Genomic DNA, 13,894 nt, shown 5'->3' with positions numbered 1-13,894 from the left:
TCCTGCATCTGTGACTCCCCCTATCTGTCTCGCTGCCTCCCCCTTCCGGAGCTGATGGGCCAGCATCCGACTTGCCTTCTCCCCATACTCATATACCGCCCCCTACACCCTCCTCCACTGCACTCTTCCAGTTCCTTGGCCAGGTCTTTCATCTTCTTCTGCCAGGTCTGATAACCAGCACACATGCCACTCCCTGGGGTACTTCTCCTCCACTTTCCTGTCAGAATTCTCCCATTTTCGAGTGACAAGAACTCAGATGTACGCCTTCGAGCCAGAGCTGCCCTGTGTGCCATCACTTACTCCATGGCTGCCACCAGAAGTCCGCTGATCCGCATGGTCTCAAATCCACCACCCTGCCAGATCCCAGAACCCTTTCACCCATTTTTTAAAATCAGAAATATATCTTTCTCCTTCTTGAAACCATTTAATGATTCAGATCCCACTGCACTATGGGGCAGCGAGTTCCTTAAATTCACCACCCACTGGAGAAGTGGTTCCTCATTTAGTTTTAAATCTACCACCTCTCAATCTGTATCTGTGATCATTTGTTCTAGAATACCCCACAAGAGGGAAACATTTGGTCTACATTTACTTATCAATCCCTTAGTATTTGTATATACCTCGATCAGATCCCCTCTCATCTTTCTAAATTCCAGCGAGTATAAGCCCAAACTGTTTAATCTCTCCTCATACATCAACCCTTTCATCCCTGGAAAGAATCTGGTGAACCTCCTCTGAACTGCCTCCAATACCACCACAAAATCCCTCCTCAAATAAGGAGACCAAAACTGGACACAATGCTCCAGATATGGTCTCACTAACACCCTATACTTTTGCAACAACACCTGTATACTTTTATATTCTTGTCCTTCTGCAATAAACGCTAAAATTCCATTTGCCTTTTTAATTACATTCTGTATGCATACCTACTTTCTGCAATTCATGAACAAAGACACCCAAATCCCTCTGCCCAGACACATTTTTAATCTGCTTACCATTTAGATGATAATTTGCCTATTTTTTTCAGCCAAAATGGATACTTATCCACATTAAACACTATCTGCCAAATTTTGGCCAATTCTCCTAGCCTATCTGTACGATCCATCTGTAAACTCTTTTATCTCCTCTTCACAGCCTGCTTTCCCACCTGTTTTAGTGTCATCCACAAATGTTGCTATGTTACACTCTGTCCCTACTTGCAGATCATTTATTTAATTTTTTTGAAATAATTTTTTTTGAAAAATTTTGAATTTATACAACAATAACGCACCATAGTAAAATACCAAATATAACAATAATATTAGCAATCATAAACATTCGCCCCACCTCCATGAACAACACAGCATTTTAACCACAATGCAAATTAACACAATATAAAGTTACAGAATAGAAACTACAATAAGGAACACCCCCGCCCCCCCCCCCCCCCCCCCCCCCGGGTTGCTGCTGCTATTGACCAAGTTACCTATCTTTGAGCCACGAAGTCCAGAAAAGGCTGCCATCATTTATAGAACCCTTGTATTGATCCTCTCAGGGCAAATTTGACCCTTTCCAATTTTATAAATCCCGCCATGTCACTGATCCAGGTCTCCACACTTGGGGGCCTCGCATCCTTCCACTGTAGCAAGATCCTTCGTCGGGCTACAAGGGACGCAAAGGCCAGGACACCGGCCTCTTTCGCCTCCTGCACTCCCGGCTCTACTGCAACTCCAGAAATTGCGAGTCCCCACCCTGGTTTGACCCTGGATCCAACCACCCTCGACACCGTCCCCGCCACCCCCTTCCAGAATTCTTCCAGTGCTGGGCATGCCCAGAACATTTGGGCGTGGTTCACTGGACTCCCCGAACATCTGGTGCACCTGTCCTCACCCCCAAAGAACCTACTCATCCTAGTCCCGGACATGTGGGCCCGGTGCAGCACCTTAAATTGGATGAGACTAAGCCTCGCACATGAGGAGGAAGAGTTGACTCTCTCCAAGGCATCCGCCCAAGTCCCGTCCTCTATCTGCTCCCCGAGTTCCTCCTCCCATTTAGCCTTCAGCTCCTCCACTAACGACTCCTCCACCTCCTGCATTACCTTATAGATGTCAGACACCTTCCCCTCTCCGACCCACACCCCCGAAAGCACTCTGTCCGTTGTCCCCCGCGAGGGCAGCAAAGGGAATCCCTCTACCTGTCGCCTAGCAAACGCCTTTACCTGCAAGTATCTGAACATGTTCCCTTGGGGAGCCCAAATTTATCTTCCAGTTCCCCCAAGCCCGCAAACCTCCCGCCAATAAACAGGTCCCTCAATTTACTGATGCCCGCCCTTTGCCACCCCCTAAATCCCCCCATCCTTGTTCCCCGGGATGAACCGATGGTTGCCACCCAATGGAGCCTCCATCGAGCCCCCTGTTTCCCCCCTATGCCGTCTCCACTGTCCCCAGATTCTTAGGGTCGCCGCCACCACCGGGCTCGTGGTAAACCTCTTAGGGGAGAGCGGCAACGGTGCCGTTACCATGGCACCCAGGCTCGTACCTCTACATGACGCCATCTCCATTCTTTTCCACGCCGCCCTTCCCCCCTCCATCACCCATTTACGCACCATTGACACATTGGCCGCCCAATAGTACCCCAGAAGGTTGGGCAGCGCCAGCCCGCCTCTATCCCTCCCTCGCTCCAGGAACACCCTCTGCACTCTCGGAGTCCCATGTGCCCACACAAAGTTCAAAATACTGCTAGTCACTCTCCTAAAGAAGGCCCTGGGGATAAAGATGGGCAGGCACTGAAAGAGGAACAAGAACCTCGGAAGCACCGTCATTTTGACGGACTGTACCCTCCCCGCCAACGACAATGGCAGCATGTCCCACCTCTTGAACTCCTCCTCCATCTGATCTACAAGTCTGGTGAAATTATGTTTGTGAAGAGTCCCCCAGTCCCTGGCCACCTGCACCCCCAGGTACCTAAAGCTCTCCCCTGCCCGCCTAAGCGGGAGCCTACCAATTCCTTCCTCCTGGTCTCCAGGGTGCACCACAAACACCTCACTCTTGCCTAAATTTAATTTATAACCTGAAAAGGTCCCAAACTGAGCTAGCAGCTCCATCACCCCCGGCATCCCTCCCACCGGGTCCGCCACATACAGTAACAGGTCATCGGCATACAACGACACCCTATGTTCCTCCCCACCTCGCACCAAACCTCTCCACCTCTCTGAATCCCTCAACGCCATTGCCAGCGGCTCGATTGCCAGTGCAAACAACAAGGGGGTCAGGGGGCAACCCTGCCTGGTCCCTCGGTAAAGCCGGAAGTACTCCGACCTCCTCCCATTTGTGGCCACGCATGCCATCGGGGCCTCATATAGCAGCCTTACCCATCTAATGAACCCTTCACCAAATCCAAACCTCCCCAACGCCTCCCATAGGTACCCCCACTCCACTCTATCGAAGGCCTTCTCCGCATCCAGCGCCACCACTATCTCTGCCTCCCCCTCAATCGCCGGCATCATGATGACGTTCAACAATCTCCGCACATTCGTGTTCAGCTGCCTTCTTGCAGATCATTTATATAGATTGTAAATGGTTGAGGTCCGAGGACTGAACCCTGCGGCACCCCGCTAGTTAGTTCACCAGCCAGAGAAACACCCATTTATCCCGATCCTCTGCTTGCTGTCAGTCAGCCAATCCTCAATGCAATCTAGTACTCCACCCCCAATCTCCCACGATCTCACCTTCTGAATCAGTCTTTTATACGGCACCTTCTCAAATGCCTTCTGGAAGTCCAGATATACGACATCTACAGGTTCCCCATTATCCAACTTGCTGGTTACATCCTCAAAGAACTCAAGCAACTTTGTCAAGCGTGACTTACCCTTCATAAAATCATGTTGACAATGGTGGATTGAGCTTTATCTTTCCAAATGTTCGGTCATCTCTTCCTTAATTATTGATTCCAGCAACTTCTCACCAGAGGTCAAGCTAACCGGTCAATAGTTTCTGACTTTTTGCCTCTCTCCCTTTTTGAATAGGGACGTCACATTAATGTGTATCCAGTCCACCGGGGCCTTTCCAGAGTCCAGGAAATGTTAAAATATCATAACATCGCAAAACGTCTGATTTGTAGGTACCTAAACCCTTCCTCCTGCGCCAACCCGTACTTCTCTCCCAGCTCCTCCAACCTCCCAAATCATCCCAGATCCTTTGCTGCCCAAATCCCCCTCTCCTCTCACCTCCGAAACCTTGCATACAGTCTCCTCGGCTCGAACCTATGATTCCCCTTAATCGGCATCGCTCCCAATCCGGCCCCCAGCTTGAAGTGCTGACTAAACTGCCTCCAGATCTTCAAATGTGCCATTACCACCGGGCTCGCCAAACACTTGCCAAAGGCCATTGGGAGCGGCGCCGTTGACAGCGCCCTCAACCCTGAGCCCTCCTCCATTTTATCACACCAGGACTCCCGCCCCCAACAATCCAGCCATGCACCTTCTCCACGTTCGCCGGCCAATAATAAGAGAAGTTTGGGTGGCCTAGTCCAGCCCCTCCCCCTTCCCGCCCTCTCGGCAGGACCACCCTCCTATTCCTGGCTACCTTCTCCCCCCCCCCAAAGCCCCCAAATAAATGAGGTGACCACCTTGTCCACATCCTTGAAAGACGATTTGGGTAGAAAGATCGGCAGGCACTGAAATAGAAACAGAAATCGAGGTAGCACTTTCATTTTAACCAGTCGCACCCGGCCCACCAATAACAGAGGGAGGTTGTCACATCTTGCCAAGTCGGCCTTCACCCTCTCCACCAAGCTATATTTTCAGAGATCTTCCCCCCCCACCCCCAAATCACATGCCACCTGCACGCCCAAGTACCTGAAGTGGGTTGCCAAGCTGCAAAATGGCAGCCCACCACCCAGCCCCCTCCCCCCCCCCCTTCCCAGCCCCCCACCCCCCCTTCCCAGCCCCCCACCCCCCCTTCCCAGCCCCTCCCCTCCTCCCCCCCCAACCCAGGACACTATAAAATACTTGCTCTTACCCAGGTTCAATTTATCCCCCGAGAACCTTTGGAACAGCACCATTATATTCCCCACCGATGTATTCGGCTCTGAGATGTACAGTAATACAACAGCATGCAAAGATACCCTCTGTTCCATCCCCCCTCTTAATTTCCCCTTACACAACCCCAAGCTCATTAGAGCGATCGCCAGTGACTCTATCGCTAAGGCAAACAGCAGGGGGGAATAGGACACTCCTGCCTCGTACCCTGGTGCAGAGCAAAACACTCCAACTCGCGTTGTTTGTGTGAACACTCGCCATCGGCTCCCGATACAGCAGCTGTACCCACGCCGTGATTCTCGGCCAGATTCTAAATCTTTCCAGCCTGTGTTCCCCATTATTACCTCACCTCTAAAGAGCCAACATTTACTTTTAGTTATTCTCTTCATCTTTATATACTTATAGAACTTTTTGGTATTAGTTTGTTTTCTGCTAATTTCCGTTTGTAGTTCATCTTACCTCTTTGGATTTTATTTTTAGTAGCCTTTTACGGAACCTTAAAGTTCTCCCAATCATCCACCTTGTCATTAGCATTTGCAGTATGGCAATCCCTAGTTTTTACCTTTTCCCAACCATTTCCCCGGCCTATGTCCTCATGAAGTCTATTACATTCCTCATGGTTTACTATGTTCACCTGCAAATTTCAATGTTGTTTCCTGTAATCCATGGGCGGAATTCTCCGCAGGGGGCCGAATTGGTGAAGGCCGTCGTGAACTCGGCCGAGGTTCACGACGGCCTCGGAGCCCGCTCCCCACACCTAATTCACCCCACCCGGGGGGCTAGGAGCGGGCCTCTGTCTTTCTCGGCAGCAACCTCGTCACGCTGAGAATGTGAAGTCATCCGCGCATGTACGGGTTGCCGGTTACAACCCGCGCATGAGCGGATTACTTCATCGCGCAGACGGCACGAACCCGCGCATGCGCGGTGGCCGTCTTTCTCCTCAGCCGCCCGGCAAGACGTGGCAGCTTGATCTTGTCGGGCGGTGGAGGGGGAAAGACTGCGTCCGTTTTGGACGCTGGCCCGACGATCGGTGGGCACTGATCGCGGGCCTGTCCCCTCCCGAGCACAGTCGTGGTGCTCCCGTAATAATCGGGCCCCTAGATGCCCCAAACAGGTATCTGCCGCCCGTTTCATGAATGCAGCGACCAGGTGTGTTTGCCGCTGTCGTGAAACGGGCGTAAAGGGCCGGCCGCTCGGGCTCGGAGAATCGCCGTTCGCCGTGAAAAACGGCGAGCGCCGATTTATCCGAGCGGGGTGGGGGGGGGGTTGGAGAATCACAGGGGGCGCAAAAAATGTCGGGTGGCCCTCCCGCGATTCTCTCAGGCCGCGTGGGGAGCGGAGAATCGCGCCTGGGTCTTTCAAGTATGTGCAAAAATAAGTAGTCTGGTACTGAACCATGGTCTCCCTCCAGACTGAAAAGGCAGCCACTTCTCACGGCTCTGTTTTCTAACACATTGCCAATAGAAATGCAAGACCTTTCATTCCTCCTTCCCAGCTCCAGCAGCTACAGCACTTAAGCAAGTCTGTGGCTTTGGAATGTGGGTGTCACTGCAAGGCCAGCATTTAATGTCCATCCATAATTGGTCTTGCATGAGCCAAGAAGGTGAGCCATCTTCTTCAACTGTTGCAGTCAGTGGTGTAAATACACCCACAGTGTTGCAAGGGAAGAAATTCCATGCTCTTTTTAACCCAGCGATTATAAAGGAATGGTGATATATGTCCAAGCCAGGACAGTGCATGGCTGGGAGAGAAACTTGCAGCAAGGCAGGTCCCTGCTGCGGGCTTGGGAGATTCGAATCGAGGTGTCAAGCTGCTGTGTGTTTAGTGTGTGGAAAGCTCCCCAATTTTGCCACAGGCCCCAGACAATAGGGAGAAAGACTTTGCTGGGTATGGGCCTAGGTCAGTGGCAGGCGCTCTGTCCTTATTATCATAATTGTATCAAACTGTTAAGCAAAATTAAGTGGCTTGCTAGCCCATTTCAGAAGGTATCTAAGAATCAACCACATTGCTGTGGGTTTGGAGTCACAAATAGACCAGACCAGGAAAGGATAGCAGATTTCCTTCCCTAAAGTTATTAGTGAACCCAGTTGATAGCTTTCAATCTGGTAGTTATTGGAGTGGATACGAATTGGTATCTGTTATAAAGGTAGGTGTGGAATACATTCAATTCATACATTATTTTAAAATTAACAGGAGTTTGAACTGTTCATGTCTCACAAACAGCTACTCTCAGATAATATGATCTTTTCCAAAAGGGGTCTGTGAAAGCATCACCCCTGCTTTAAAATAAAGGATGTATTCTGGCAAAGTGTAAAAGTTCACAGCTGAGGTTTTCTTTGTCTAGGTCAGCATTGATGCAAGTGTGCGAGAGACAATAAACAACAGCATGGCAATGCCAACAGCAGATATGTTTGATGAAGCACAGGTGCAGATATATGCACTGATGCACAGGGACTCCTACCCAAGGTTCTTGAATTCACCAATGTACAAATCCCTTCTGCAAAACTTAACAGCCTCAGGCAATGCCCTGGACTCGTGACTGTGACAATCGCCCCAGCACTGTGCCCAACACCAAAAATCGAGGCAATGCAAAGAACTTCTCAACAAAGGACTATGAAGAATCAAACCCTCAGGCCTCCTGTGAGGATCCTTCACACATTTCTTGAAGCAAAACATGGCCATCAATCTCTCGCCAAAATGAGCACCACTTGCCTTACTGATAACATAGACAAGGGTGTTCTGTCCAGTGCTGTATCAGAAACCCTCCATAACTTGCTGATCTACCTGGAAAGAGATTGGAGACTTCAACACTCACTCACTCCCATCAGATTTGAACATTCTCACAATGTCTAGGTCCAATCCAAGGTGAGCAAAGTGGAGTCTTGTGGAAAGGTAATGCCCTGGATGATAACCTATCTCTCTCTTTCAAATATCCCATTCACTTGTGCAATTGGATGTTTTCATTTCAGGTTTCCAGTTTTACTTTTCATCTCGGTGGCCCTCCAATGTCTTGCAAAGCTTCCTGAGTATTTATGAATGGACAGTTTCATGTTTCTGGTGGCTAAGTAGTTAAAATCATTGTCTTAATAAACTGTTTTGTAGAATTGATGGACATTGTTTTAGAGATGATTGGTCATTTAAACTAATCCTGTTACTTGTTTTCTTTATTTATTCAGCGTTGCTTTATAGTGCTGGCAGTTTTGGGACACCAGCAGGCATCTCATTATAGCTGGGGTTACTAATTAGAGTCCCACTCCAGAGACTTGGGCATTTAATCTGACCTCCCAGTGCAGCACTGTTAGAGGTTCTGTCTTTCGGACGAGGTGTTAAACCAAAAGTAACCATGGTTATTCATGAAGGCCCCGACTTCTGAACCTTGCCCCTCACCTGAGGTGTGGTGAACCTCAGGTTAAGTCATCACCAGTCACCTCAAAGGGGAAAGCAGCCTATGGGCATCTGGGACTATGGCGACTTTACCTTTACCTAAACCAAAGCCCCATCTACCTTCTTGGGTCAACGCAAAAGATTCTATGGCACTACTTTGAAGATGAGCAGCGAGCTCCTTCCCAGGGTCCTGGCCAGTATTTATCCCCCAATCAATATCAAAAACAAATGATCTGATCTTCATCACATTACTGTTGTTGGATCTTGTGGTGCACTAATTAACTGCTGCATGTCCTGCATTACAGTTACTGGGGAGGCAGTGGCATTGTGGTATTGTCACTGGACTAGGAAATCTTATCTGGTCAGTCTGGCCTACATGACTCCAGATCCACTGTAACGTGGTTGATTGTGAACTGCCCCCTCAAGGGCAATCAGCAATGGCCAATAAGTGCTGGCCCAGCTAAACGATTAAAAAAAAACGACTTTCAAGAGTACTTGATTGGCTATAAATCCATGAGATTGTGAAAGGCTTCTCGGAGACAAACACCATTGCGTAATCTGGGCGGAAAGAGAAAACTGTGAATGCATTTGGAGGTAAGATGCCCCAATGAACTCTCAACAGCACGAGCCAATATTCAGGGCCATTATTAGTCAGCTTTTACTAGTTTACTTAATGGACCTGCATCCAATATTAACCTATAATCAGATGGTTCCTGGTAGATCAGCTTGGTTTAATTTTAAACCACGAGAGTTATAAAGTCACAGTTTACCCTGTAATCTGGGCTGACAATCCAGTGCTACTTTGAGGAAGTGCTGTGTTGTCAGAATTGCGGACCTGTGGCTGAGAAATTCAGCCACCCTCTTCAGAATGATTTTCAGTACCCCAACTCTTTTTGTTCCGATCCCAAATCGTGACCTGCCTTAAATCAGAGTAAGATTCAAAACTCCAAACTCAATTTTAACTGAGGCTAATTCCTGAGCTAAACGATGTTTATTACAATGAAATGAAAATGAAATAAATCGCTTATTGTCACGAGTAGGCTTCAATGAAGTTACTGTGAAAAGCCCCTAGTCGCCACATTCCGGCGCCTGTTCGGGGAGGCTGTTACGGGAATCGAACCGTGCTGCTGGCCTGCTTTCAAAGCCAGCGATTTAGCCCAGTGTGCTAAACAGCCCCAATGTATTTTGAGATAACTATTGCCCTGTTTAATGGCTGTACAATCATAGAATTATAGAATCCCTACAGTGCAGAAGGAGGTCATTTGGCCCGGCGAATCTGCCATAACCCTTCAAATGAACACAGAACCTAGGCCCATTTCTCTGTAACCCCATAACCTAACCTGCAAATTCCTGGACACAAAGACAATTTTAGCATGGCCCATCCTTCTAACCTGCACAACTTTGGAACGTGGGAGGAAACCGGAGCACCCGGGGGAAACCCACGCGGACACAAGGTGAACGTGCAAACTCCACACAATCTCTGGTGTTGTGTCATTTAATGGTTGCAAGCATGCTGTGGAAGATTTAGCTGCATGTAATGAGGTGGAAGAAAATGTTTTTAAAAAAGACTACCAGTGATCAATCTATGCCTACTGTGTTAAAATGTATGTTAAATCCTAAGTGAGCCAAGATCATTCTACCAATAATACCTCATTTTAAAATTCTCATCCATGTTTTCGCAATCCCTCCACATCCTCATTCCCTGCTCTAATCTCCTCAACCTGACAGCCTTCTGTAGTCCTCAATTTTGGACGTCTTGTTAATCCCTGATTTGAAATCATTGCACCTTTGGTGGCCATGCCTTCAGCAGCCTGGGCCCTTAGATATCTGTCCTAATAACCCAATTTTATTGGATTAAAGGCATTACTTAATTTCATCCATTTGAAAAGACTGCATTGGAACATGCAACTGCTTCTTAAATGATTATGGTTAAACTCCCAACAGGCAAACTGTGGGAAGCATTCTAAGAAGTACTTGATAGGAACAAAAATTCAAAGCCCTAAAGGGCAATGGCTCCACTTGTGTAGTTAACTTTGTACAATTTGGTCTCCTCAGCTGAAAAAGGATATACTTGCATCGGACTGGGGGCAACAAAGGTTCACTAGGTCAGATAATGTTCTCACCCCAGGAACCAATGAGGCAATATTGGGAGAAATTTGTTTTCTGTTTCTATGGAGCAGCCTTCATCGATAGTGTTGATTGTGAGCGTTTGGAATGTGGAACTCACTGCCACAAGGAGTTGTTGAGGTGAATATCAAAGATGCATTTAAGGAGAAGTTAAATAAACACAATAAATAAATTCACAGAATCACTAGTGAAGGAGGTCATTCGGTCCATCAGGTCTGCACCGACCCTCCGAAAGAGCACTCTACCTAGGTCCACTCCTCCACCCTAACCCCACAATCTAACCTGCACATCTTTGGAAGGGACAATTTTAGCATAGCCAATCCACCTAACCAGCACATCTTTGGACTGTGGGAGAAAACCAGAGCATCCGCAGGAAATCCACGCAGACAGTGGGAGAATGTGCAAACCCCACACGGACGATCAACGGAGATCCGAATCGAATGTGGATCCCTGGCGCTGAGGTAGCAGTGCTAACCTCTCTGCCACAGTGCCGCAAAAGAACAAAAACATATGCTGGCAGAGGAAGCAGCATAGGAGCAAGTTCCAGACTACGGTGGCACAGTGGTTAGCACTGCTGCCTCTCAGCGCCAGGGACCCAGGTTCAATTCCAGCCTTGGGTCACTGTCTGTGTGGAGTCTGCACTTTCTTCCCGTGTGGTGCCTTGCCGGTTTCTGTGCTGCAAATCTATGCAATTCCATAGATCTAATATCAGGGATATCTCACAGCTATTGAGAAAATAAAAACTGGAAGAAAATTACTTTTTTTAAATGGAAAAAAAAAGCTTAATTTAATAATTTGTTGACACTCACATTTCTAAAGCAAGTTGAGTGCAAGTACCAGCTAGCCAAGTTCATTGAATTGAAATGTCTGAAACTGGTCTGAAGAGGGAAAAAGCAGCATTTTACAAACATAGCTGAAAATTCTATTTTCCACAAAGCAAAGGCCAGCCTTACAGAAGAGCGTGAGAAAAAAACTGCACACATTTTCTTTCCAACTACAGGAAAATACTTCACAGACACTTAAAAACAGACTCGCAAGGCAGTATTTAATGGAGGCGGTGGGGTCTTGACCTCTGGCTGGAGTGCTGGCAAAAGCCCTACATCGCCTCTTTTAAGGAAGGCCCCGCACATCATGTGCCACTCAGACACTTAACTCGTCAGCGGCAGGCCTAACTCAGGATCAAAGGGCCTCGAGGCGTAGGTCTCACCCACGGAGAGTTGCTGGGCAATTACAGGCTGGCAGCTCTACCAGGGAGGGAATGTCTGCTGCCAGTGCTACACCCACCTAAGGCCTAGGATCATCACAGGTTAGTGATGGTGGGTGGAAGGTCAGAGGATTGGGGCTAAGAGTGGGAGGTGGTTGGGGAGGGATGATGTGGCCCTCAGCTTGCCTCCCTGGTACCGAATCCCTCAATCAGGTACCAAATTCCATTGAACAAGGGACTGTCCCCCCACCCAAAATCCCATAAGCATCTCCGCACAGGCTTGCCTGTTGTGCTTCCCACATGGCGAGTGCCTGCCCGCCGCTCAGTTAATCCAAGTAGCAGCAGGGTGAAGCCCTGAAGTGGACTTTAATTATAAACTTAAATAGTGGCAGGGCAGGAAGGCTGTCCATGGACCTTACCGCCAGAGACTAATCGGGATGGAGGGGCCCGACCAAGCACCCTCCTGCCTGATTAAATGCCACCCACGTCGCCACAAAACCCACTAGTGGGGGGCGGGGAGGGTGGCGGAGAGCATTAAATAGCGCCATAAATGCAGTTTCAGACAGGAGACATAGGATTGCCAACTATCCAGGAGTCTACAGAAATTAAAGATTAGTTTAGGAAACTACTGTGAGTAACAGCAGAGAAGAAAATCCTGGTGACCACTTTTAACACTTTTGTCTGTCATAGATCATAGCATTTACAATGCAGAAGGAGGCCATTCAGCCCATCGAGTCTGCACCGGCCCTTGGAAAGAGCACCCGACCCAAGCCCATACCTCCACCCTATCCCCATAACCCCACCTAACCTTCTTGGACGCTAAGGAGAATTTATCATGGCCAATCCACCCAATCTGTACATCTTTGGACTGTGGGAGGAAACCGGAGCACCCGGAGGAAAACCACACAGCCACAGGGAGAACGTGCAGACTCCGTACAGACAGTGACCCAAGCCGGGAATCGAATCTGGGTTCCTGGAGCTGTGAAGCAACAGTGCTAACCACTGTGCTACCGCACAACCCCAAATAAAAAAAATATTAGACATGGGAGAAATAAAAAACTGACAAGAGTGAGGGATCATCCAATCGAGTAACCAAAACAATGTTCACTTCCACTTAGCTGTAGGAAGCAGACAGCCACAGGATTGGATATGTTGAGTGTCCAATGGGAGTGTGGGGGAATGCAGTGGTTGAAGACAAAAATACGGGCAATATCTTGATTGGGCTTTTCGGGGAAAGCACACAAAGAGATGTATTTTTAAACTCTGATCTCCAATCAGGATCGGCAACCCTACTCTGAGAAAATCGCAGCCCGGATACACAATCACAGGTTTTCTGTTCCACTGACTTCAATTGTGTATGTGTGCAGTCATTGGGCAAGAATCACTCTCGACTGTGATTCCCTCACATCCAAGTAGCATCCCAGCAGCGACTGCTTCAGTGAGATATAGAAGGACATCCCTCATAAATCATGGAACTGTATGCGGCAAAAAGCCATCACCATCCAGAGAAGGAGGAGAATTGTGAAGGGGGAGGGGATTTTGGAGGCAAAGCGGGGGTAGAGCACTTTTTAAAAAGACACATTAACAATTATCAAAAAGTAACAGGCAGTCCTTTTAAGGTATATTAGCAGTGACTGGGCGTTCGGACTAAGGTAGTACGTTGTTTTCATTTCTTCACAGGCTGTGGGCGTCGCTGGCTCGGTCAGCATTTGTTGCCCATCCCCAATTGCTCCTTGAGAAGGTGGTGGTGAGATGCCTTCTTGAACAGCTGCAATCCATGTAGTGAATGAATACCCGCAGTGCTGTTAGGGAGTTCCGGGATTTTGACCCAGCAACCGTGGAGTAACAACGACACAGTTCCAAGATAGGCTGGTTTGTGACCTGGGATCACATTTGCAGGTGTTGATGTTCCCTTTCATCTGCTGCCCTTGCCCTTCTAAGTAATAGAGGTTGCGGGTTTGGATGTTGTATCTAAGGAGACTTGGTGAGTTGCTGCAGTGCACCTTGTAGGTGGCACATGCTGCAGCCACTATCGGTTAGTGGTGGAGTGAGTGTCTAAGGTGTTGGCTGGTCCAGTCCAGTTTCTGGCCAGTTGTAACCCCACCTCAGATGTCCATACGCTCCTATAAGTGTAGAATTAATTTCTCATTACAGCAAGGGGA

The 13,894-nt window shown here is 48.4% G+C and overlaps 1 protein-coding gene across 1 annotated transcript in view; it reads left to right on the top strand.

Moving 5' to 3' along the window:
- Nucleotides 1–8,129, top strand: part of LOC119966812 (regulator of G-protein signaling 17-like) — a 51,646-nt gene extending 43,517 nt beyond the window's left edge. The window contains exon 5 of the mRNA XM_038798799.1: nucleotides 7,362–8,129. Within this exon, the coding sequence (XP_038654727.1) occupies nucleotides 7,362–7,556 (195 nt within the window). The 3' untranslated portion in view covers nucleotides 7,557–8,129. The remainder of the gene's footprint in view (nucleotides 1–7,361) is intronic.
- Nucleotides 8,130–13,894: the final 5,765 nt, after the last annotated feature.

Source organism: Scyliorhinus canicula, chromosome 1 (assembly GCF_902713615.1).
Source record: "Scyliorhinus canicula chromosome 1, sScyCan1.1, whole genome shotgun sequence".
Lineage (NCBI taxonomy): Eukaryota > Metazoa > Chordata > Chondrichthyes > Carcharhiniformes > Scyliorhinidae > Scyliorhinus > Scyliorhinus canicula.
This window is presented reverse-complemented; position numbering and strand designations above follow the sequence as displayed.